This window comes from Poecilia reticulata, chromosome 2 (genome assembly GCF_904066995.2).
Source record: "Poecilia reticulata chromosome 2, P_reticulata-male-v2, whole genome shotgun sequence".
Classification (NCBI taxonomy): Eukaryota; Metazoa; Chordata; class Actinopteri; order Cyprinodontiformes; family Poeciliidae; genus Poecilia; species Poecilia reticulata.
The window spans coordinates 7,705,079-7,728,518 of NC_088831.1; the positions used below are offsets into that span (position 1 = coordinate 7,705,079).

The 23,440-nt window shown below is 42.2% G+C and overlaps 1 protein-coding gene across 13 annotated transcripts in view; it reads left to right on the top strand.

Annotated features, from left to right (window-relative positions):
• Positions 1-4,875: 4,875 nt before the first annotated feature.
• LOC103475686 (muscleblind-like protein 2a) overlaps positions 4,876-23,440 on the top strand; it is a 42,703-nt gene continuing 24,138 nt past the window's right edge. For 3 of the 13 annotated variants that reach the window (XM_081616674.1, XM_081616663.1, XM_081616685.1), the window contains exons 1-2: positions 7,907-9,150; positions 13,425-14,297. In XM_081616674.1, coding sequence (XP_081472800.1) covers positions 14,124-14,297 — 174 coding nt within the window. In that variant the 5' untranslated portion in view covers positions 7,907-9,150; positions 13,425-14,123. Of the gene's footprint in view, positions 5,145-7,906; positions 9,151-13,424; positions 14,298-23,440 lie in introns of those variants that run through there. The other 10 variants (XM_081616686.1, XM_081616690.1, XM_081616656.1 and 7 more) reach the window with 8 other exon arrangements.

Consider the following 23,440-nt stretch of genomic DNA (forward strand, 5'->3'; position numbering starts at 1 on the left):
GTCAATTCAATTTCAGCGGTGAAACAAACAGCTGGCAGAAAATAGACAATTCATCGCAATCACCCTTGATGGAGAGTAACAGTCGGGGTCTCTTTCCGTCGCCGCGTTCCACGCGCCGCAACCTTGACAAGACAATTGCCGGGTTGTCATGGTAATATGGCATTTCTCCTGACATTTTCGAGATTTTCATCTCTCACAATTACTGCCAATATGTTTTCTTCTCGGAAATGCCACGGCCGGTTATTGAATTCGCTCCATTGTGGGGTGGCATCTTAAATTTGTAAAAAAAAAAAAAAAAAAAATTAATAAAATAAATAATATATCTAAACACAAGGCGGCAGAGTTGAACAAGGAGCATCTTAACCTGCGTGCTCTGGCTGAATTCAGTCAAACCCAGATGTGGCCGCAAGTCATAAAGGTCACTGAGTTTTACTTGAGCCAAAATGATTGACTTTATACCTGGTCAGTTTAACTTGCAACAATGTGCAAAGGTAGAATTGTTGCAAGTTAAAAGATGAAAACTAAACGTAAACAAGTCATCAGCAGGGTTATGATTGAAAATACATGGCCAAATCAAACAAGGAAGTGGATCACTAAAGAAAAAAAAGAATAAAAAACCCTTTATTGTTAAATTAATTTAACTAAAGGAACACTTTAGGTCCAGGTGGCAATATGGAGGATGTACAACACACACACAAAAAAAGAACTTTTAAAACAACTTCAACATCCTCTCATTTTATGGAGTTTAGAGATGTTACGAATGATTTCTTGTTAGTGTTTGGAACCTTATATCTTCTGCTTGACGGGAGCAGGAAGACGGTATTAGCACTCAAAAATAGGTGTTTATGGTAACGTTTTAATTATTTGGATAAACCGGTGTAAGCCTGGTGGGGACGACAGTGTTTTCATGAAATAAGATCTAAAAGTTGAGCACGTCCCAGCTCAGAGCAGCCTTCGTGGTGCTGCTCCTTTAATCCAGACTTTAACCCATTTTGTAATCTTTCTGACTGTCAAGAGATGATTGTCTCTTTTTTGCTGTTCTGGCTCCTAAATCACAAATTACAAGAAGGGAAACGACAAGCTGTTTCCTGAAGGAGCCAAGGTCCTGCTGTGCGAGCAGCAATATGCTGCACATCGTCCGTCCTTCTGCGGACGAGAGGACTGTTTTCCCTGCAGCCATCTGTTGTGGCACTGGCGTCAAAGTAAATGTCTGAACTAACTCAAACAAATTTGTAAAGAGGGATGTGTCAATGCTGGCAGAAGCCATCAGATCTTTTATTTAAGATGCCCTGAGAAGTAGGTGAAATTCCCAAGTCAATTCAGAAGAGTAAAATGATATTACACTGGCATTATATGAATTTGATGGGAATTTATAGGGAAGATAATAACTGGTTATTTTTGTTAAAAAGCTATTACTTTTCACACTGAAAGCATTTTTTTTAGTGTGAGATCATGCTGCTGCAATAAAATCTGGATTTATTTAAGGGTTTCTACACATTTTTGGCAGCAGGTGCCAATGTGTGGTGTACAGTGTGCCGTATTTCATAGTTTAAGTTCACTTAACCACAATAACGAAGCAACAAATCATTCAAATGAGGACAGAAACACACAAATCATCATTTGCAGTCATATTTTGTCACTTTAAGCATTCAGAATGAACCTCTAATAGGCATCTTTTAGCAACCTCAACTTCCGTTTTTATGAAACACCCAGGACAATAACTCACTTGCAGCATTTGAAAGCGCCTGACTTGCTGTTTGCTCTCCTGCATTCTGCAGCAGCAAGTGATTTATGCTGATGCGCACACGCCGTCCGCCCTCGACGTGGCTCTTCTTGGTGTGTTTCTTGGTGTGTTGGTGTGTGAAAGCATTTAGGAATAATTTTGTTTAATGATAGTCGAGGCACCTTCAATCAGTCATTACTCAGTACCTGTGATTAGTGAAATGTCCATCAAAAGTGCGCAGTGGGGGCAGTAAAATGCCCAGGTGATCTCCCAACAATCAGTCAAATGGACTAAACCCGGGTAGAGTTTTGCTCACACACGCACACTCAACACACCCTCCTTTTTTTTTAATGGAGCTTTATGTCAGCCATAAGCTCTTTCCATTAAAACTCTGCTGTATTAAGCATTTGGGTTAAAAGCTTTCATAATCAGGTGTGCGCCGATTAAACGTTCAGGGATTTTAAAATCAATACTGCCCTTGGGGAGAGAGCGTTTTCCACTTTGTATGTTAGTGATCATGCATGGAGCCAAAAAAAATAAACAAAAAAAAAGGAACCCCAGAATCAGAACCTTTGGTGCTTTGATTGTGCTCACGGGCCACACATTTGCCTGCATAGGGTGTCTGTTTACCGTCTTCTGCCAGCGGGGGTAAACTCTTCCTTACTGCGCTGCTTTTTCACTCTCCATTTGAGAGAAACTAGCACAAGGAGTCCTGCCGACTCCGTGGCTGTTTTTCCGCCTGACGCCTCCTCATCTGATCCCGAGGTTCACGGCGTAGACCGCTACTGCATCTGATCTAGAGTCCAAACACATTAATGAGCACCACGCAAACAGAGATGCCTGCTTTGCTTCTTCTTCTTCTCCTCTCTTTTTAATTTTTTTGGATGCGTTGTGCTTAAATAGATATTCTGTTTTGTTTTTATTGAGACTGAAACTGTATTTTGCAGTAATTAATGGTTGTTGTTGTTTCCGCCCCTATTTCACACGTACTTATGCATGATAGCTTTGTGCATGCTGTGCATTTGTTTGCAAGTGAGTGGGCGTTCAGGGACTTTAAAAAAAAAAAGTATGCCGGCAGCAGCATGTTATTTTTTTTTTTGCAAATGCCTCCTCTGCAACTAGATCAATACATTAGGTCTTGAGGGTTGGGGCTGAGCTTGACCTATGTTAGCAGTTTTTTCATAATCACTGATGTCTTAGGAAACGCTGTTTCGCCTCCACGGCAGTGCTGTAGAGACCCAACACGATATTTTTCAAACGAAACTAACAAGCTGCAAGTCCAGATGCTTTCAGATATTTGCATCCTGACAGGCTGTAATGCCGCTATTCCCGATAGCATTCCTGTGAGGCTGGCCTTGGCCCTGACAGAGCGGTCCACCATGGCTGTGCTCATTGTTTCTGTGCTCAATAGGCAGCACATGGCGTGGGCAGCCGTCAGTGGGGCTAAATTTGTGCCTCTCCGCTCATTCCGGGGATATTTGTGACTTGCGCCTCGTTGACTTGTCGTCCTCCTCGGCGACAACGGTCTCTTGTGTGTCACGACGCGACTAGAGCACTCTGGCTGCACGCAATTAGGCCGCGAAATGCCACGCTCCTCTGTGAAGCATCAAGTGGCGCTGACAAACCAGGCAGATTTTAAAGTTGCAAAGTAAGAGAAAGGAGGTCTTTTTTTTGTGTCATTGTTGGTGTTGGCCGTAGCGAAGAAAGAGTTGAGAAGTACTAAAGAAAGTCCCAGTGATGTGGAAGACATCCAGTCTTGTTCTGGTACCAAAGAAAACTCACTCATACGTCGTCAGTGAGTTCTGGAGAGACTCCTCTTGACCCACCAGAGTAAGCAAGCAAGCACATATCGGGACCCCCTTGCGGTTTGCTTATCACCGTGGAGTTGGAGTTGAAGAGGCTGTCATACACCTGCTTCTACAAAACCAATGTCATCTGGACAAAGTATAGGCAGTTCTTTGATTTCCCCAGTGCATTTAGTACAATTTAAACTGATTTGCTTTGTCAGAAACTCTAAAATACACGAGGGGACAACATTAGCCTGGATCAATGACTACCTGACATAGACCGCAATTTATAAGACTAAAGGATTGTCTATCAAACCAGGTGGTCAGGAGCAACACAAGGAACTGTACTCTCACCATTCCTATTCGCCCTGTTCACTTCAGACTTCCAACACAAATTCAGACTCTTGTCATCTAAATGTACTCGGGTAAGACTAGCACTACCTCGACTTATTTTTATTCAATTGAAGGTAAAAAGTAGCCGTCTAAGATATTAGGGTAAAAAAGTATTTTGTAAAACACCTACGTACGTTTGGAGTAGCTGTAATAAATAACATATTTGCAAAATAATAAATTCAAGTAGAAGAAAACTCTTTTGCAAATATAAAACTAATACTTGCAGTAGACATGTGTTTACTCAAAGAATAGCGATGCTTCATATTAAGATTACTCAAGTAAAAGTAAAAAGCATAGTGGAGTAAACTACTCTGAGTATATTTTTCCCTAAAACTTAATAAAGTCAATGTAACTAAGCAAATCTAACTAGTCACTAGTTAGTTAGACCACCTCTGGTCAGGTCAGTCAGAGGCTCCATCAGAATTGCTGTAATATTGACTGCTACAGGAGATCTGCCTGCAGCAATCAGCATCTCTACAACAATTCACTGAAAAATGATTGTATAATCTAAGGCAGCAACAGCAATGTTTATTTTCCCTCTGGGATTTGTAAAGTATTTTTGAATCGAATTAGTAATTTATCTTATAACAGAATAAATGGTAATTATATTTTACCAGGTGTTTTCACTTTATGATAACAGGCTATTTTGACAAGCACACCGACGCTGGTTCATAAATCACTGGGCCCATCTTTCCCCCAGAGCTATTCACTGCTGTCTCCTAGTAACAGGAGCCCCTTCCCTTCCCTTCACTTTCCTTGATTTCTTTGGACCGTACCACGTTCACTTTGGTGGGGGGGATGTCTTCTTCAAAACTAATTATATTTCTGTACAGTAGCTGCAAATACGAAATATGTGCTTTGCATTAAAAGTGTTCCAATTCTTAAAGCTTGGATAATTTAAAAAACTGATAAATTCAATCATTATGTTTGTATATTCACAATTACCTCTCCACAGAGACGGAGAAGTCGACCTTACCTCGAACTGTCAAAATCGCTTGTTGCTTTCAACCTTTAAAAGTAGTTAGCGAGCTAGCATGTAGCGGGTCAAAGGCGCCGCTGTGATATTTGTTTTTTTTTTAAGAAGAGGAGCAAAAAAAGTTTGCAAGGGGGAAAAGGGTCGGAGAAAAGTGCCAGTTGAAGACCGTGACTGCCCTGTCGTGCCGTGCTGCGGGTATCCAGTCGTTGACCAGCCGTTGGCGGCGGGCTGAAGAGCAGCTGGATGTGACAGGTCTCGACATCAGGTAGGCTGCAGGTAGCTAGCTTAGCAGGTAGCGTTAGCATCCTTTAGGTATTCATTTTATGCACACGTAATGGCGTGTTAGTGAATGTAACCCCTGTCAGGACTTCGGGGGGTTGTGAAATATTAGTAATAATTCAGGTTTTAGGTCTTGTTTGTGGCTCAAAGACCGAGAAATAACTACACAGAAGCAGAGAGCTGCTGAAAATAATAAGAAAAAAAATGGCCCATTGTAAACAGATGTTTTGTTGCGTCGTCGTCGTTGTTGCTCTTATGACTTTATAATTACTTAGTAATTGAAATTTTAAATTAACTTTCGCATGTTAGTACACCATAGATTCCCTTGCTTTCATTCTTTTCCTCTTCTCTGGCAAACATCTGCAATAATTATTCAAGGATTTATTCAGTTCAATTTGACTGAAAAAGACCTTTAAAAAAAATCCCAGCGGGAAATTATCATTATCGAAGTTCAGAGAGTTGTTGAAATGCTGATGACTGTCGGATCAAATTGTCTCTTGTAGCAGCCCGCATTACAGCTGTGTTGAAGCCTCTGACTGAAGCATAACAGTCTCATGAAGAAGATGCTTCTTTTTGCACAACAATGCAGATGTACCAGAACAGAACCTGTCTTTAAAAAAAAATCAGGCTGATAAAGAAGTGTGCTGCACCATTTCTCCTTTTAAACATGATATGTGAAATTATATCCAAATAGTTCATGTTGGGTTTTTTTCTATCAAATCAATATCCTCTTAATATTTCAATGAATTGTCAAAATTTTTGACAGAGAGCTTTAGACGAGCTTTAGACTGGCTTTTTCTTCTGCAGTGGAGTTTTGTGCAGTGAGTTTTGTGAACAAAAATGTTATTTTTAGGTTACGTCCGACAGGGTTAGGTTATCCCTAGCCACTTGACATACATATACTGTACATCTCCTGGGTTTGAAATTAGACTTTAAAAAAACTAACTCTTCACTGTCTGACTGAATGTGCAAAAAAGCTGCAGAAAACAACAGATAAATTTTTTGTCAAAGGTATTTGCTGCCCCCCAAGGTTGTACTGCCCTGGGCGGTGTGTCGTTTTGCACATATCAAAAACTTCCACTGGTTGTGTGTAAGATATTTATATATATATTCTTTATATATATCCCGTATATGTGTGTTTATTTAAAATGATACGTTTAACATTTATTGGGTTTTTGACTCATCACATTTTTTTTAATTCTGCCATCTGCAATCATCCAGAAGGTCACTGCAGTATGAAATCTTTTCAAGGTCGGTATCTTGTACAATTGGGCCAAAACGCAGTGAGCTTTCTGTTTTATGCCAATAAATACAAATGATTAAAATCTGACCTTAGTATGTTTGAGAAGGACATAACCTTCCATTGTTAAAAAGCAAGACTAGAAATTGGATATAAATAGCTGCGCCGTCAGCTATGTGCGTCGTTTTAAGACGGACTGATCAGACTAAAGGAAGCACACCCCTTTACTGCTTGTTATTTGATTATGCCTAATAATAGAAAAAGACAGCTGCCTTTTCATTGATCTGTCTTCGCCGCCCTATTTCTGAGCCCTGCTTTTTTCCCTTTTCCCTCTCGTGTCACGTTGGACTGTCGACACACAGTTTTTACCTGTCAGTCTTTTTTTGATATAAACAATTCTTTTTTTTTTCCTAGAAACGCAGTTTGTTGTGAGTGTGCCAAGCTGTTTGGGGTCAAAAAGGACAGGGATAATAGGAGGGGAGGGGACTCCACGAGGGAAGGAAGTAGCTGAGCTTGTTTGTCTGCCAGGCTTTTGTTTGTTTTCCTGTTGGACACATCCGGGATCTGCAGTCGGAAAAACTGTTTTGCTTCTAGATAAGCTATAGTTGAAGGTTTATTTATTTATTTTTTTTACCAGCATCCTAACTCCTCCTCTTTTAAATCTTGCAACTGTGCTTGCATGTCTCTCGCTGTTGTTGTAAGTTGACACTTTGCTCTTGACCAAAGATGGCGTTCCCCGCCCTCGTCGTAATGCTTCGTGCAATAGCAGAGAGATCGTGTGTCCCATCTCCCTACAGGTGCGCTGACGTTTATGCCGCCGTCACCAGACGTTGACGCTTTTTCTGTTCCAGTGAGCTTTCAATACTTTTTTTTCACGTTTATGTCGTCACAAACACAAACTCTAATGTAATTCAGATTTAATGTGACAGGTCAACACGTATGCATAACTGAGTGATGGGAAGTGAATGAAACTGAATCGTTCAAAATGCTAATACATAGCATAAAGCTAACATTTTAGATAATCTTGAACGCATGTTTGTGTGAAATATAGTCATTATATTAGCAAAATCAAGACACAATTTTACCAGAACAGTGTCTTAAAATTAAGATGAGAAAAAGAGTCATTTTAATGAGATAAAAGCTTGGATAATTTTTTTTGTTTTGTTTTGGAGTTTTCATAAATTTCATTCTCCTAATATTCCACCTTTTTTTGTTGTAACATTAACTTTATTCTCGTATAATTTTGACTGTATTCTTGTAACATTATGACTTTATTTGATGATGGCTCTACAAAGCATTAACTCGTTGAAAAATGTTGAAAACAATTTGTCCTTTCGATATTTTCTGCTTGCAAAATATAAAAACATGTAAAAGTTTATATATAAAATAAAAAAAAATCGGACAGTAAATACGTTTATTGGTCGCCTGGCTGCGACTGATGCCGCGTCACCAACAACCTTTATGTGAGCCAGGAAGCTGGACATAGAGAAACAGAGTGAGAGAGAGAGAGGGAGAGAGTCAGACTGTACAGCTGTTCTATTGAATCTGGATCGAAAAGTCATGAAGCAGGATTTCTGACTCATCAGTTCTGTGACGCTCCGGTTTCATGGCCCATGTGATCGCCGGGCAGCATGTCATCAGCCTGGCTTGGAAGGGGAGAGGGGAAGAAAAAAAACACTGCAATACATTATTATTATGACATCTATTATTATTTTTATGTTTCCCAAGCAATAACAGTAGTAATTTTCCAGTCCAGTAAACTAAAGAATTGGACTGAAATAGAGTTTGGGAGATAGCTCGCAGAACTGCAGGGGAAACGTGCAAGGTGAGGGATGGAGAGAAGCCACGGGGAGGGCGAGAGAAAGGTGCTTAAGTGGAGGAGGAAGCGAGGGATGCTGGGATGGAGGATGAGTTTGGAGGACGGATGCTGAGAGGAGGAGGTGGAGGAGAGAGGTGGGAGGGAGGGTGCAGGTGTAGTGCTCCGGTTTCCTGGGGGGATGGTGTTAAATGCGGCGATAGAACGCAGACAAGGACACTGCTGATCTCCACTATGCGGCTGCGCAACACTTTGATTACTGCTTGTTTTCCTCCCTGCTCCCCCTCACACACCCGACCGCGGCCCGCTCCTCTAATCAGATCGCGCGTCAAATTTAAACAACGCCGCGCTCTCCGGGATCTGAATTCGTGACGTTAAGCGGTGCGTGAAATTGGGGAAATACCTTGTGAGAAATCAGCATTCAGGGGTTTTGACTGTAAGCACAGAATTTGTCCCATCAGTCGGATTGCGCTCCTCCAATCAGGAGGCGGCGAAAGCTGGGATTCAGAGCAATGCTGTGTGTTATTGGCTGGGGCTGTTCGGGGGCAGGACCCAGCTACAGGCTGGTGTGCAGGAAGGGGCTGGCTTTAGGGGTGTGTGTCTGGATGGGGGGGTGGAGGAGGAGGTGGGATGTTGGCTGGAAGTGTTACAGCCAAATAGTTTGAGTAGACACTCTTTTGCTTCCTGCCCGCCCGCCTGCCTCGCTCGCTTTGCTCTGCGGCTGAGAGAGAGACGCTGAGAGAGAAAATCCCTGTCTAGGCATGGACCTCTGGCTGCGGTGCTCGGCGGCTCGCGAGGAATGACAACAGCTCACATGGTCATTAACTCCTCTCGCTGGGGCTGAAGGGAGAACCGCACTGGAGCCAACGGGTGCCTCCTGTGTTTGGGACTAAGACAGAAGCACACAGCGGCGCTCCAGGAAACGGATAAACCGAGGTGGGAATGACTTGTCATACAGTCTGGGCTTTTTTTTTTTTTTTTTTTTAAATAGATTTTTTTTTTAGGACTTTTGCTGCAGTGTGCTGCATACCAGTCTGGGTGGGGAGGGACTTGAGGGAATGTTTTATCTGTGTGAGAGAGAGGGTGTGAGACGTAAAACAAGAAAAGAAAAATGTAGGAAGAGAGGGAAAAATCCATAGGAGCTCTGAGGCTTTCCAGTCTCCCAACATAGACTTTTTCTTTCAACTCCTGGGGGAACGGGCATTATCACAGCAGTTGACTTGCCTCTTTCTCAGTCCAAATGTCAGGAACTCCACTTTTTCAAGTGTGTCACAGAAAAGCTAGTCAAATCTAGAGTTTTTACAAAGTTCTTCCGGACAAAGTTCTTTGGACAGATCTGGAACCGAAACTGTCCAAATTTCGCTTTCTCGACCCAAAGCCGAGCGTGGCGAATTGGACATCGCCGCCCTACGTGGAAAAGGCCAGAGCAGTGTCATGCGCCTGGCCGCAGATCAAGGGGAAGTGGGTGTTTTCTAAAATGGAACAACGGTCCCGGCCCTTCCTGTTGAAAGTAGACGGGCTAAATCAGAAACGTGCCCCACCTTGAGATTAAATCTCAAGTGAATTTTATCTTCAGACGACTTACGCATGAGGAAAAAGGGGGGATTTCAAGTGACTTCATTTCAAGTATTTGTTGTTTTTAAAGCAAACACGTCAGCCGGGCTTAGAACTGTAAAGCTAAGTGTGGTATTTATCCAGTTTTTACCATTAATTACCTTGGAAACCCTTTTAATCATCATATTTATCTGAGAAGCACAATTCATCTCAGGCAGACGACTGCTCTATAATTAGATGATGACTTGCCTGAGTCCCTTCGACTTAGCAGAGAGCAGACAAGAATGCTTAGGGAAAACAAATCTATTAACAGAGTGCAGGCAGTCAAATAAGCAAAAATTCTCTCGCCTTTTCTTAATTAAAGTGCATTTTACAACAAATCCAAACAGATCGTCCTATATCAGAGGTATAGACTATGTGGGTCACCCTTGTTTAGCTAAGGCTATTATGATATGGGGCTCACCTTCCTGCTGACTCTGGAAAATGCTCATAGCTTAGTCCTGGTATAGACTGTGCTGATCTCCCTCACCCATCATTATACCTAATGGTACTTGATAGAATAGAACTTAAGGATTCTTAGCTTAGACCAAAGGCATTTCATAAGCTTCGGGAAATGAAACATTTTCACTTTACCTTTCTGCATTTAGTACCCCTCTTTATGGAAAACATTGTCCACTTGTTCCTCTTGGCCATGCAAATGACTGAACATCTACCGTTTGCCAGTGTAAAATGGTAATAAATGAAATGTGTAAAATGGTAATAAATGGAAATGCAGTCGCTCATAATCTTTTCTCTCACAATCTTTAGGATTTTTTTTTTCATTGTTTTCAAGTTCATATGGGCGTTAAAAACGGGTAGCTTATCGTCCCTGCTGAGCAAACACGAGCTACAAAGATAAACCACCCGGCACAGATAGCAGACTAATGGGTTACATGCTTGCTTTTCAGAGGTCAAGCCAATGACTTTCACTAGAGACACCCCAGTCTCGCTGACTCTCATTCAATTAAGCAGACTGACCAAGATAATGCCCCTGGCAGCTGGTCTTAGCAAGCGTCGGTAATCCACAAAGTCTAGTACTGCGGTGCTTTTCTTCACATCTCCATCCGGGTTCGTTGGGTCATCCTGTCTGGCCATTTTGGTACAGGATGCACAGAATCTGCTTCTACCTCCAGCTCTTTAGGTTTCACTTTCTGCTGCCTATTTCTGTTAACACTGCTCACACTGTTCCAGTGTCCACTGGGCGGTTTATTATACCTCACAGGGTTTATATCTGTAAAATGCAAACACAACTTTGCAATTTCCTTTTCTGCAATGGCTCAGAGTCTATTACGGATTTTCTGATGGATGAAGTGTCGCATAGAAATATGACATACTCTTAATGAATAGATAGGTGTAGTTTTACCCCATCAGCTGACCATTCCTTTGTCTTTTTATTCATTAGCTTTGTCCTGACAAGAAGTCAGCTTTAGTGTCCTCCATCCAAAGAATTACCTTCTTCTGACCTTGAACTCTGTTCAATTCAAGCGAACTCTGGCGAAATGTCTCATGGCCTTTTACCAAAGAGAAATCCTACAACCGCAAAACATCTGATGACATTCCAACTTTGTTTTGTATTCCGGTCGTCTTTAGAAGTTCTCATATCATTCCTCCTGTGGTTCTTTGGTACAGCGCCGCCACAGGTAAGGTCGGAGGTGAACACGTTTTTCAAAGTGTTTGGTACCTTTGACGTAGTGCAGTGTGAAAGCAAACTGAAAACGTAACAAACGTTGCAATTTCGGTCCCCAATTGAACCGAGTCTACTGGATTATCAGGTGTTAAAACACCCAATGATTCTGAGAGGTCGATTGTTCAGGACTTTTGCTCCCGGTGGTATCTTCTATGATAATTTCATCTCAATCATAAAACGACATGTAAAGGGAGGGTCGGTTGCTCTCGTTGGAGGCAGTCCCACTGGTGGGAAACTCGTCGTAAACTTCCTTTCTATACTGTAAAAACATAGAGTAAATGTCATCAGTCTGCCCACAGATATGTGGTCATGTTCCTGCATGTGTTCTTTATCTTACTACCACCCTTATAAGGGACCTTTTTATCTTTAGCCGATCCCGTTTGTTTTGAATATCTTTCATTGTTGCTCGTTGAGCCCCTTCAGGCGACCCCGACAGACCCTTACTGACACAGTGTGTCAGAACTCGTTTAGTAAGCCACCCCCTCCCCGTTTTTTTTCTGTCCAAATCAAACGTGTAAAAAGCAACGCACTGGTGTTTTATGCACCATCATTTCAGGCTAGTCACTTAACAGACAACGGGCGCCGTCGCTTCCTCACATGGGTGACAAATTAGGTTAGCTTCATGGCCGACATCTTATGGCTTCTAAAAATAAGAAGGGATTAATTGCTAAAGGTCAGATCTGACATGATTCTTACCTGACTGTCTCTTTCTGCAGCGATTGGTTGGCTCCCTGGGGGGGTGATGTGAAATTAAATCCCGCCTTAGAGAGCAGAGCCCGGGCGTCAGTACGATCGGGCAAAGGAAGCTTCTGATCTCATTTCACATTATCAGCACTAAAGTGGGACAATATGATTAGCTAAGACGATGGTTTTGGATTTATCGGCTTGTGGCTGCATTTGGTTTGTGATTTGAAGGAGGAAGCTGCTCTTTAACCCCCAAGGCGATTTTTATTTCTGCCCCTTCTACTTCTATAATGATTAAGGGGCATATTTCTGAAGAAATGCAAAACCTTTGTAAACTCTAGGACAAGTCTTAGCTTGTTGCTCTCAATAATTTAAGATGCTGGCCTACATGCCAGATGTTCGGGCCAAAACTCCGTTTTCCATTCATTCTTTTTTTACACATGGAATAGTAAAATAATAATCTTTTAACCAGAGCTCTAGGCTTTTTTTTTTTTTTTACAACCCTCCTCCAGTTTGGAGCATCCTCCCCCTCTCCAAGCAAAACATTTCCAGATGTGCCCAGAAACGCGCTCCCTGCTCAGTAGCCTAGTAATGGATTTCATTCTCCCGAGCGAAAGGTCACTTCCTCAGATTGTTGCTTTATCAATCGTCCCCTCTCTCTCACTGCATGACATTGAGACATGCGGAGCGGTCCCTTTGCAAGACAAGGAAAGACAAGGAAGGGAGCTCGTACCGACATACCCCCGAACGAATGTGAACCGACAGGCTGATGTCAGCGAGGCGGTCCCTAATATGAACGGAGAGAGAGGAGAGGCTAGTGAATGTTGTGTGACACTGGGCAGCGTCATAATCATGTCTGGCAGTGGCATATGCATCTGTCTCAGTCTCTCTCTGTGGCTGCTGGACGGCCGCCCAGAATAGTGCAGTGCTGCACTTTTCTATTGGTCGCACCATGTGTGGCTCTACGGGCCAGGCTAGACCCCACAGCTCCTTTTCCATCTCCACTCGGACTGTTTGCTCTCGTCTTACAACACAAAGGGCTTTTCTCCATTTCCTGTTTTTGGTAGGGACTATGTTGGAAAGACTTTGGACTTCCAGTCTCTATATACTCAGCCAAATAGCGCAGCTGCCTTTTTTTTTATCGCCTTGAACTACTTGAACCTTTCTAGATTTTGTCACAACCACAAACTTTTATTGGAATTTCACACAAAAAAAATGTTCTTCTCTATTTTTTTTTCTGTTTCAGATCAGACAGAAAGTGCCTTTTGAGTTAACATCCCTACTTGAAGACTTGGTCCGAAGAGCTCCGGATATTCCTCTGTGGTCTCTGCCGGTCACAGCTTCAAATCCCACCTGGTTTGTCCTCGTCTGCGCTTTTTGTGCGAGTTAAAGCTGATGCCGAACCTCTTCGCCGCTGGCCAGGGTGCCAAAGCTTAAAGGCGCTTCGAAGGGAAGAGCTCCACACCTTTGTGCTGTCCTAAAATGTGCCATTGTACCTGAAAATAGGGCCACCTTTGCTCCCCAAACACCCACCCAACCCACCCCCTTCAAAAGAGGTCATTACTCATAAAAAGGACATTTTGGGGACAGTGGTGTGACTAAGACAAGCATGACCTCTCTGCCTCGCCAGAGGTCTGCTCTTGAGATTTACTGATTGATGATGATTGATGAATGTGCTTGACTGACAAACTTTCACAACACAGTTGTTCATCCCATGCTCAGGTTTCTCCACCAGATTTCCTGTCTTTTTTTTTTATTTTGTCCTCAAGGACAAGGCACTTCCGCTGACCTGAGGCAGAGTATTTTTAGCTGCATGTTCCACTGGTTTTACTTTTGATTTCACGTGTTTTTAACCCGGAGCTCTTTGTCGAGGCACCTCCTCCTTCCCGAACCGAGCGGCTCCCTCTCCTTCCTCCAGCCCCGTGGCCATCAGACCCCCTTCGACATGGCTCTAAACATAGCCTCGATACGGGACACAAAATGGCTGACCCTGGAAGTGTGCCGACAGTTTCAGCGAGGGACGTGTTCGCGCAGTGACGAGGAATGCAAATTCGCCCACCCACCCAAAAGCTGCCAGGTGGAGAACGGGAGAGTGATCGCCTGCTTTGACTCGCTAAAGGTATGTATTCACACAGACACAAACTTGTAAATAACCACGTCATGTGTTGTAGATAAAAGTTTGAGGCCCAGTGACCTAAAAAAAAAAAAAACTACACAAGTGACATAAAACATTACAGTTTATGGCTTCCCCTGGTCGGTCAATATAGGACGTCTGCTCAAATTAGCATGTGTGTCGGGTCTCCCTGCTGTACTCAGTTAGCAGACTGCTCTGACCTATGAAGCAAAAGGCCACAGAGGCCTGTTGACACGTTCAGTGCCACCAGCGACGGCTGCGTCTTTATTTTCTTTTTCATACAAAAAGTTTTTCTAATGTCACCCTGCCTTGTCCATCATCCGCGCTCCCAGGCCAACATCTGATCGCCTCGAGTCGCTCCAGGGCGTCTATTCTCGGATCCGTGTCAGCTGTCACGATGTTTACAACCGGTGGGAAGACATAAAAGCACCAGAGGCTGCTGGGAAACGGTTTTTAGCGATTGAAGTGGCACACTCCAGGTGCAGTCTTTATTTATTCCACTAGTGATGCTTCTTTAACAGGTAGTATGTCCAAAATTTAACGCCAAATACTTGAATATCCCTTAAATTGTAGCAAGGCTTCTTCACAGTAGGCGCGACATGCTGTATCTAAGAGGAGGCTGTTATTTTTTTCCTTCTCTCTGCTGCAGATGTGACAGTGATAAATAGCAGAAGAAACTAGAGCAGCACACTAGACCAGTGAGGAGTTTTTATCTTGTCTTCTGAAGCTGCAGCTTACACATTAAAAAGGCAGATAGTGGAATTTCTGTCGAAGATACTGTCGACCGAAACGTATAAAAACCCATGTCAGGACCGTGTTCATCCCATGTTCATTACAATCAGTTAAAACAGATGTGTGTCGAGCTTCACACGTTATACCTTTGCTTTTTGCTTTGTATCTGCAGATAGAGCAAAGAGGGATGCTTGGAAAATGCCTTCTTTTCTGTCCTACCATTATAAATGTAAACATGTGGAGTGCTTAGTTCAGATTAGATGAAAATCTTAAAACTTTATTTTGATTGTAACGCGTTTAAAAACCCTCGTCATCAGAAGTCATCATGGTCAGTCTGTTTTTTGTTTTTTTTTTCTTTATAACACATTTTTAAAAAGCTGCTTTAATTGGTGCAGCCAGCTGCCTTTTTGGCTGTGACTTTAACAGAGTGAGGCTCATTTAAGGCGTCGCTTGCGGCGTTCCTTTTCATGCAAGCCTTTACGCTGTTGTAGCTTAACGAGCCCATATCTGACTCGGATCAGGACCAATTTGTTGTTGCATCAAGCAGATCTTATGCCCACCCTGATGGAAGGAAAGAAGTTTTTTGGAGATGATGGTTAGGACCCAACTTAGAAATTGTTACTCTGCCTGAAGAAGTCCCTTTTTTTCTTTCTTTCTCATTTTTTTGTTATGTTCTCTTGCTCCCCATCATAAAAAAAAATAGCCTCCTGTTTTTTTTTTTTTTTTGTACAGCAGGATTTTACCCCCAGCTTGTCCCTTCAGTCACAAAGAGTCTCCCCATGACACCTGAGAGAGTGAAATCCTTATTATGCATTAGGAAATGTGTTTCTCTCAACGCGGGACTGATTTTCATCCCATTACGCCCATATCATCTTGCCGGGTCTTCTCATCCGATCGTGTTATCGTGGCGGGGTTGTGAGCCGCCAGCCATAACTTGGCCACAGATTACAGGGCCACTCAAAGAAGAAGCGGAATGAAAGGTAACTCTCAAGAAAGTAGTCGACTAAAAGGTGTTACTCTTGTCTCGCGACGACAGGAAAGCACGCCAAGTGAATGAGGCATTTGTTGTTTTCAGGCTAATTTGCTAAAATCTCTCTTGTGACCACAATGGGACTTTGTCTAACACTCCTACTGCTTTTTCTCAACTCGAACATTGCCAAAGCACAACATTTATCTTCTCACACAGGTATGCTTTGATGTAAAACGTCTTTACTTTTATGACTTGAATGTGTCCGTAAATTACTATTGATTTTATATAAACTAGACGTCTTCTGGAAACTGAGAAAAAGTTGCTCTAGTTTAGACCTGGTGTGTGTTACTTTTGAGACTGTAATTCAACCATATAGAGTTCATGACAGTAAAATCATCTGAGACGCATCTGAGAGAAAGGGTGGGTTTGAGGAGATAAACGGTCGTTTGAAAAATTTCATACCTCTGCTTTGCATTTTCAGTTTGGTTGCCTTGCATGCAGAATGATGCTGTCGCACAGGTCTCAGCATTTCTGCACCATATGTTTGGGAGGTTTTTAGAAAAAGCAAATCTTGTGCTACTTTTGTCAGCTTTTTAAAAAATACATTCAAGTAGCCATGTTAAGCTAGGTGAAGTCTCTTAGATTTCCCACTTGGCATTGAGGCCCTTTGTATCACCATTTTTGTCCAGTGTATTTAGTTATGTGAGTATTTTGGGACACTTGACACACATTTGAGCAATTTATATTAACAGACTGATCAAAAACAGGGCTTTGAAATGCCCTTTAACATAATAGCACTTTGTTATTATTCCTTCAATCGCAACCTTCAGTGCCTCCTATGGGAATTTATGTGACAGGCCAATATAAAGTAGGGCATTATTGTGAAGTAGAAGGGAAAGGGCAGACTGTTTGAAAAGTGTCAGTCCCCTTTAATTAAACAACCCTGGAAAAAAAAATCCCGTCTCACCTTACTTGAAAACAGAACAGCTAATAGTTCAACAAAAAAGGGTATTTAGCACAAAAACACACCACACTTTTCAGATTTTTTGTTTTGATAATGTTGGCTACCATGCAATATTTACCTTACACTTCATACATGTGTTCCCTTCTGTTGGTATCATATAAAATTTAATTAATTACACTAAGATTTATGGCTGCTGCGTGGGAAAAAAAAGGCAAAATGAATTGTTTTGCACTCAAACAATTTGATATGTTTTGCCCTTTGCTCCTTCAAAAATACCTGCGTGGATATCTCCTGACAGCCCCTGTCCCTTTAGGCTCTTCTGTACTTGTTGCGAGGTGGCCATGGCAACCGTGACAGAGTGGTCGCTGTGGGCAGAGTGGAAGTGGGGGCTGCAGGAAATGAGCGAGAATGCCTACCTTAATGGAGTAAATGCAATCACGCCGGTCATGTGGTGATGTCACATCGACTGTGCAGTAGACATTAGCCTTTTGTTGATTCTTATCTCCTCTCTGCTCCAATTCACCCATTTTAGCAGCGAGACTTTCTATATATATATATACACACACACATATTTTTGACAGCTTATAATTAAAGCAACTATATAGATTAGAAATAATATTTGAAAATGATTTGTAATAGCTTGAAAGTGCAACTTTTTTTTAAAAACAAAACAGACCATTAATTGAAGATTAGGTGGTTGATTCAGATCCATAAAACACAGAGGGCTTTATGGTGGTTTAATATTTCTAATCTACTTGTCACAAACTGTTTACTCAAGGCGTACCTACACAAACTGCAAATGTTAATCCAGATAAACTTGTTCAGACAGAAGTCGTAAGGAAACCCTGAAGCTAATTGCTGCCAAATTTGCTCAGCGAATCCTCCGACTTGAACTGTAGGAACCCCCACCATCCGCGCACGCACCGGCGTCGTTTGGAACCTTGCAGACGCTCTGTTGGACATGAACTTTACGCCCATGGCCTCTTGTTTTAAAAAGATGGGCTCGCCTGCATTCCTATGTGTAATCCTCTCAAACGGGGCCACACCCTGGGCAGAGCAAACATGTGGAGGGGAATGCATGCGGCGCGGTGATCGCTGGCGTTCCCTCCGACTTGATCCTAATGTGAGGCTGCAGTGGACTCTCGGTATTCGTGCGGGTTAGCGACCAAAGCCAAACAGAAATTGGAAATAAAACCAACCTTTTATTTATTTATTTTAATTCATTTACAGTTTAATATGAATATGTCACATGTTGATATAAACAAAAGTTTTGAATTAAAAAAAAATCTTAGTCTGCTCCTTCTCTCAAAAGTCAGTTCAATATATCATAAGCAAGTAAGCGTCAACCATTCATACAGAGGCACCTTTAAACACAAAACAGGCAAAAATAATAGCAAAGAAAAACAGGTACATTATCTTTGCAATAATACAGTACTCTACTGAGTCAATCTATTTCAATATACATTGAGAACATTATATTTTATTTTTTTTTAAGTCATAATTCATCTACCAGTACTCCACAGTTTATTTAACGTAAGTGAGATACAACATTGTTTATCTCTACAATCTGTTTTCTATTTACTAAGTAATTGGAAATCCATTTATAGGCAACATTTACTTAACTTTTAAGGGTCTGGAATTTCATTTAAACATATTCCAAGTCTGAAAATAAAAATCACTCACGAGGGAACAGTTCAAGTTAGCAGATGTTATTTCTGTAAGATAAAAATCTTTTTTTAGGAATTTTTTTTGTTTTGTTTTATTACCTCATTACAATTATGGAATTTCTTAATTTCATTATGGAAAGTTACAAAATAAAAACCCTTCGTAATTTTTTTTTCCCCACCATGACTTTCTTCCACAATAGAATCAATTTTTATTGCTCTTCGCCCTATGAGCCGCCTGACACACAATGGAAAGCCCGAGAACTGAAAAACTGCCCATCTGCTGTACCAATGTCTCACCTGGTCTAAGTCCACCCACTAGCTCTGAGTCATCCTCGTTTTCCATCACTCTCTCTGCTGCCCACAGTGCTGATAAAGTGCTCGATTCTCCGCCACCCTTCACTCCCTCCCCTCCGCGTAGAAAACGGCAGCCTAAATCAGTGCTGCAGAATCAATTCTTTCCTCACATTTGATTTCAAAGCCAGCTGGACTCAAACTGCCTTAGTGCTGCTGCAGTAGTTGCTGCTGTTTGCGAGCGCCTCTGCAGCAAAGCTGAAGGCAGATCTATCGCGAGTCAGGCAGGAGACTCGCTGTGCTCTTGACCTTTCAGTAGTGGTCTCATTAATTATTGATGCATCTTTTTGATCATCACTTAGAGACGGACTCAGGTTTTCTGAGAGAGGCATTTATTTGCTTGCCTATGCGGCCTTGTCTCATCTTACATCCTTTCAAATGCATACATTGCTCAGGAAGTCAGTAGTGGCATCTAAAAAGGTCACCGATGCTTGCCACAATATGTTAGCTACATTGCTAATGTATTAAGAGATATGGTGTTTAGCCTGATCTAAATTAAACATTTGGGCGCAAAGACATGTATTGATTGCGTCCTCCGGGCTTCCTTAATGACTTTCTTATTAGAAAAATGATGGAACTCGCTCCTAAACATGCTAACCAGTTTCCATGCAGTCCCTGTCAAGTCGAAACGGATGCACACTCTCACCTTGGGAGCTACAAACAGCTAGACAGACAAGCCTGGCTGTCTCCCAGGGGCCAAACCTTTTTAATGAGACAGAGATCTTCCTAATTGGCCTCATCTAATGAGGCAACAAATATGCAGAAATCTTTAGGGGACCTGCAGAACAATGGGTTTCTGGTTCTTTCTTTGTCTAAATGACTGCTGGTCTGTGTCACAATCCAGGCCTGGCGTGACTTCCTGGTCCCCTGTGAGGACATGTGTTTGCAGGGATTTTTAAAAAACCGTTGCGTCGTCTGCATAATAAATTCCCCTCTTAACCCATCTTGACTTGATGAGACATTGACATTGTGATATTAGTGATAAACAGCAGCTGAAAACACACACAAACAGGATAATAAACCAAGATCAAGGACATGTCTAAAAGCTGCAGGACATCGGTCCTTGACGATCGGAGTTCTTTAGCCATCGTATTCAGCTGCCTGCCAGCTTCTAGCAGCTGAAGTTGTATGGTAGAGCACCAGAACATATTGCGATCAAGTCGATTCCTAAAGAATTGCAAACTCAAAAGGTTTGCTTGTATTCAGTATTTGGTGGGGTGTTTTAAACGTCATCATCATTCCTGCAGCAACGGTTGTGTTTTACACTCATTCCAGCCGTACTGGATGATGAGATCAGTGTTGGTAAGAAGACTTTGGCTTTCCCAATCGAAATCCAGATATAGGAGTTGTTGTAGTTGAGTTATCGTAACTCGGTTACTGTAAACCATTGTTTGATATCTGATATCAAACAATGGGGCTTGGACTGTACAGTTATTTACAAGGGTTAATGTAGGGTTAGACCAACGTTTCTCAACCCTGGTCCTCACTGCCCCCCTGTCCTGCTTGTTTTAGGTGTTTCCCTTCTGCCACACACCTGAATTGTATCTCTGGGTGATTAACAGGCTTCTGCAGTACTTGATAGTCATGCAATCATTTGAATCAGCTGTTCTGGAATAGAGGCACATCTAAAACACGCAGAGCAGGGGGGCGGTGAGGACCAGGGTTGAGAAACACTGAGTTAGACAGTTATGCACTGTTTGAGCTAGAGGATATCATATGCAACCCTTTCCTCCCTCTTTCTGACCACTTGACATGGTGACCATACCATCAAGGTCAACTTCAGGCCAGTACAGCAAGAGCTTGTGTTTGTGTGAGCGGAGAGAGAGAGAGAGAGAGGGCAGCAGTGTCTAAAGTTCACTGATGAAAGTGAGATGGCCGGTTTCACACCCAGCAGATGCCTGCACTGGTGACCCACAGTGACAGGTGGAGGACACTAATTGGCAGCGGGCACCACCGCAGCGTACGCTGGAGTCACGGCGAGCGAGAAAATGAAGGTGCGACGTGAGGATGTGGGGGAAAAAAACGAGGCAACATTCAAGAGTTGTTAAAACCGAACCAGTATGCCCTCGTTTATTGATCTCAACTTTATTTTATCAAGCAGAAGCAACTTGTGCAGCTTCCTCAATTTTTTTTTTTCTCAGTCATATGAAGCCTGTTTTCATCGTTTTCATTTGGGATTAGAGCCTCTTCAGCCCAGAGGAGTTAGCAGACGTCTCAGAGGCCTCATCATCGCCGCCGACAAACAACACACCCGTATAGGCGGCGCTGAGGCTTATTCCCCTTTGGTTTTCTAGATGAAAATCAAGTTGTTATAGTCACAACGGCGTGAAAAATGTATATTTCCTCTATGTGGTTCTTTTCCTGATTTGTCATACATTATAACATCAAAGATAATCAAAGTAAATAGAAATTACAGTTCCCATATGATGATTTTATTCAACAAAGAAGAAAAGCTATTCAAACCAACTTGGCCTCATTTGCGCTTACTCAGATTATTTTTGCTAACAATTCGTTGCTAATCAAATAGACGCAGAGAGCATCAAGTCCAGCAATATCAAACACTTCTAACACAAATATTAGTGTGATTTAAAATTATTACACTAGTAACCGGACTCTTGAAGACTGTAAGGAGAAAAAAAAAAAACTGTACATCTCAACTTTTTTTTTTTCTGCCAGCAACCAAAGCTTTAATCTCAAAACTGGAGAGTAAGCAGCCATGCAACATTTCTGCTCCTATCTGCTGAGTGTGTTAGAAAGAGGCTTTGATGAATAGATCTGTTCTCTCCCTTCCATCTCATTATCTTCTTTTATCTGTTGTATGGATTTACACAACTCTTCAACACGCTTAGACATGCTGTCGATACCGTCGAGGTGTAGCGCGGACCTCTCCATTTGCGCGTTGTCCCAAATTGTTTGCTCGCTACTAGTCATTCGAGCAGTTTTATTTAGTTTCAGCTTTGTTCATTAAGGAGTGTTTGAAATCTGTTTGTAAATGTAAAAAACGAGGGAATTGAAGAGAGACCTTTCTGCTGCGTCCCTCTTGGGAGATGCGACACAGTTCTTTCCAAAGTGGGCCATCAACGCCATCTAACCTACTTCCGTGGACTCTTTCACCAGTTTGACATTGCCTGTAAACTGCAGAACTTGCAGAGAGATGTAAAGGTGTGGGAAAGTAAGACAATCATCTCATTTTAAGTTTCCGGATGCAGGCAAATTTGTTGGCACCCCAAGAAAAAATGCGTAAAAAATCCCCTAAAACTTAACAATAATAAGCTTTCACTGCAGTATCGTAATCTAACCCTGGAAATTCTAGCTAGAGGGTGACTCTCCATGCATTGATGCCTGCTTGTATGTGGAGATTAAATAAGTCTAGAGGGTGGGTTTCATGTCTCAGCAGGTGACGGATGATCAGATTAACTCAAGCAGGACTCCGGCGTCCGGCTGGATTAGCAGGTGCCTCACAACGGGGTCATCGCTCAAAAGAAACGCAGAGATTCAGAGCTGGCGTTGTACTGTTATGGAAAAATTGAATTGCCAATTGCCACTAGGTGAAAATCACTAACTTGAAGGCTTTAAATTGTCTTAAGTTAATTAAAAAATAATCTAAGTTGGTCTTTAACATGCTAATTACAGGTCTGATGTTGTGGCAGTACTATTCGACTTGTATGTAGTTTTTTTTCCCTTCTTTTTTAAAAGTGACTGACTGAAGGTGCGCAGGAAGTAGCTGCTAATATACACTTGCTAGTTAGCCATCTAGCTACCATTTTGGGACAATCATTGGTGCGTATATCCAGTTGGCTGGGCGATATTTGTTTTTGCAACTGGCTCACTTCTGCTGCCAGTCCCAACCATCCGCTATATTTATAGCTTCCTATAAATATAGGGAATAAAACGCTTCACGTTTTATACAAAAAGGCCGTAAAGCCTTACGTTTGACTTGCTGAAACCTGCAGATACACTGCAGTACCTCAACCAGCAGCTACATTCTGTTTTTCCAGAATGTTTTTCAGTAAAATAAAAAATCAGTTGATGGACAAAATTCTAAACCGTAGCGCTTGGTATAAGCGTTAAACCTGGAATGGTTGTTAAATCACCCAACATTCAGCAGAAATCTTAGTCTCAAGCCTGTTTTCATCCCATTTAGCACCGTTCTTTGAAGTATCACTTGGAATTCAGTAAGTGCCTGACCTGAGTTAGCTGATCACAAGCTCCAAGAGAGCCGGTGCTGCATGATGATAACACAGGCATGTGATCTTCAGCTGATGCACACCCCTCTCTGCTGCTATTCTGAGACATTACCGCACAGACTTACTGGGAAAAAAACAACGCGATCAGAGAAACGGCGGGCAAAACGTTAAAGATGGTGGAGATTTTGCTGCTTCAGGTACTTTGTACACACCTCAGCTTGTGAGGTGTGTTTGCTTTCAGTGAGGAAAGATGTAGT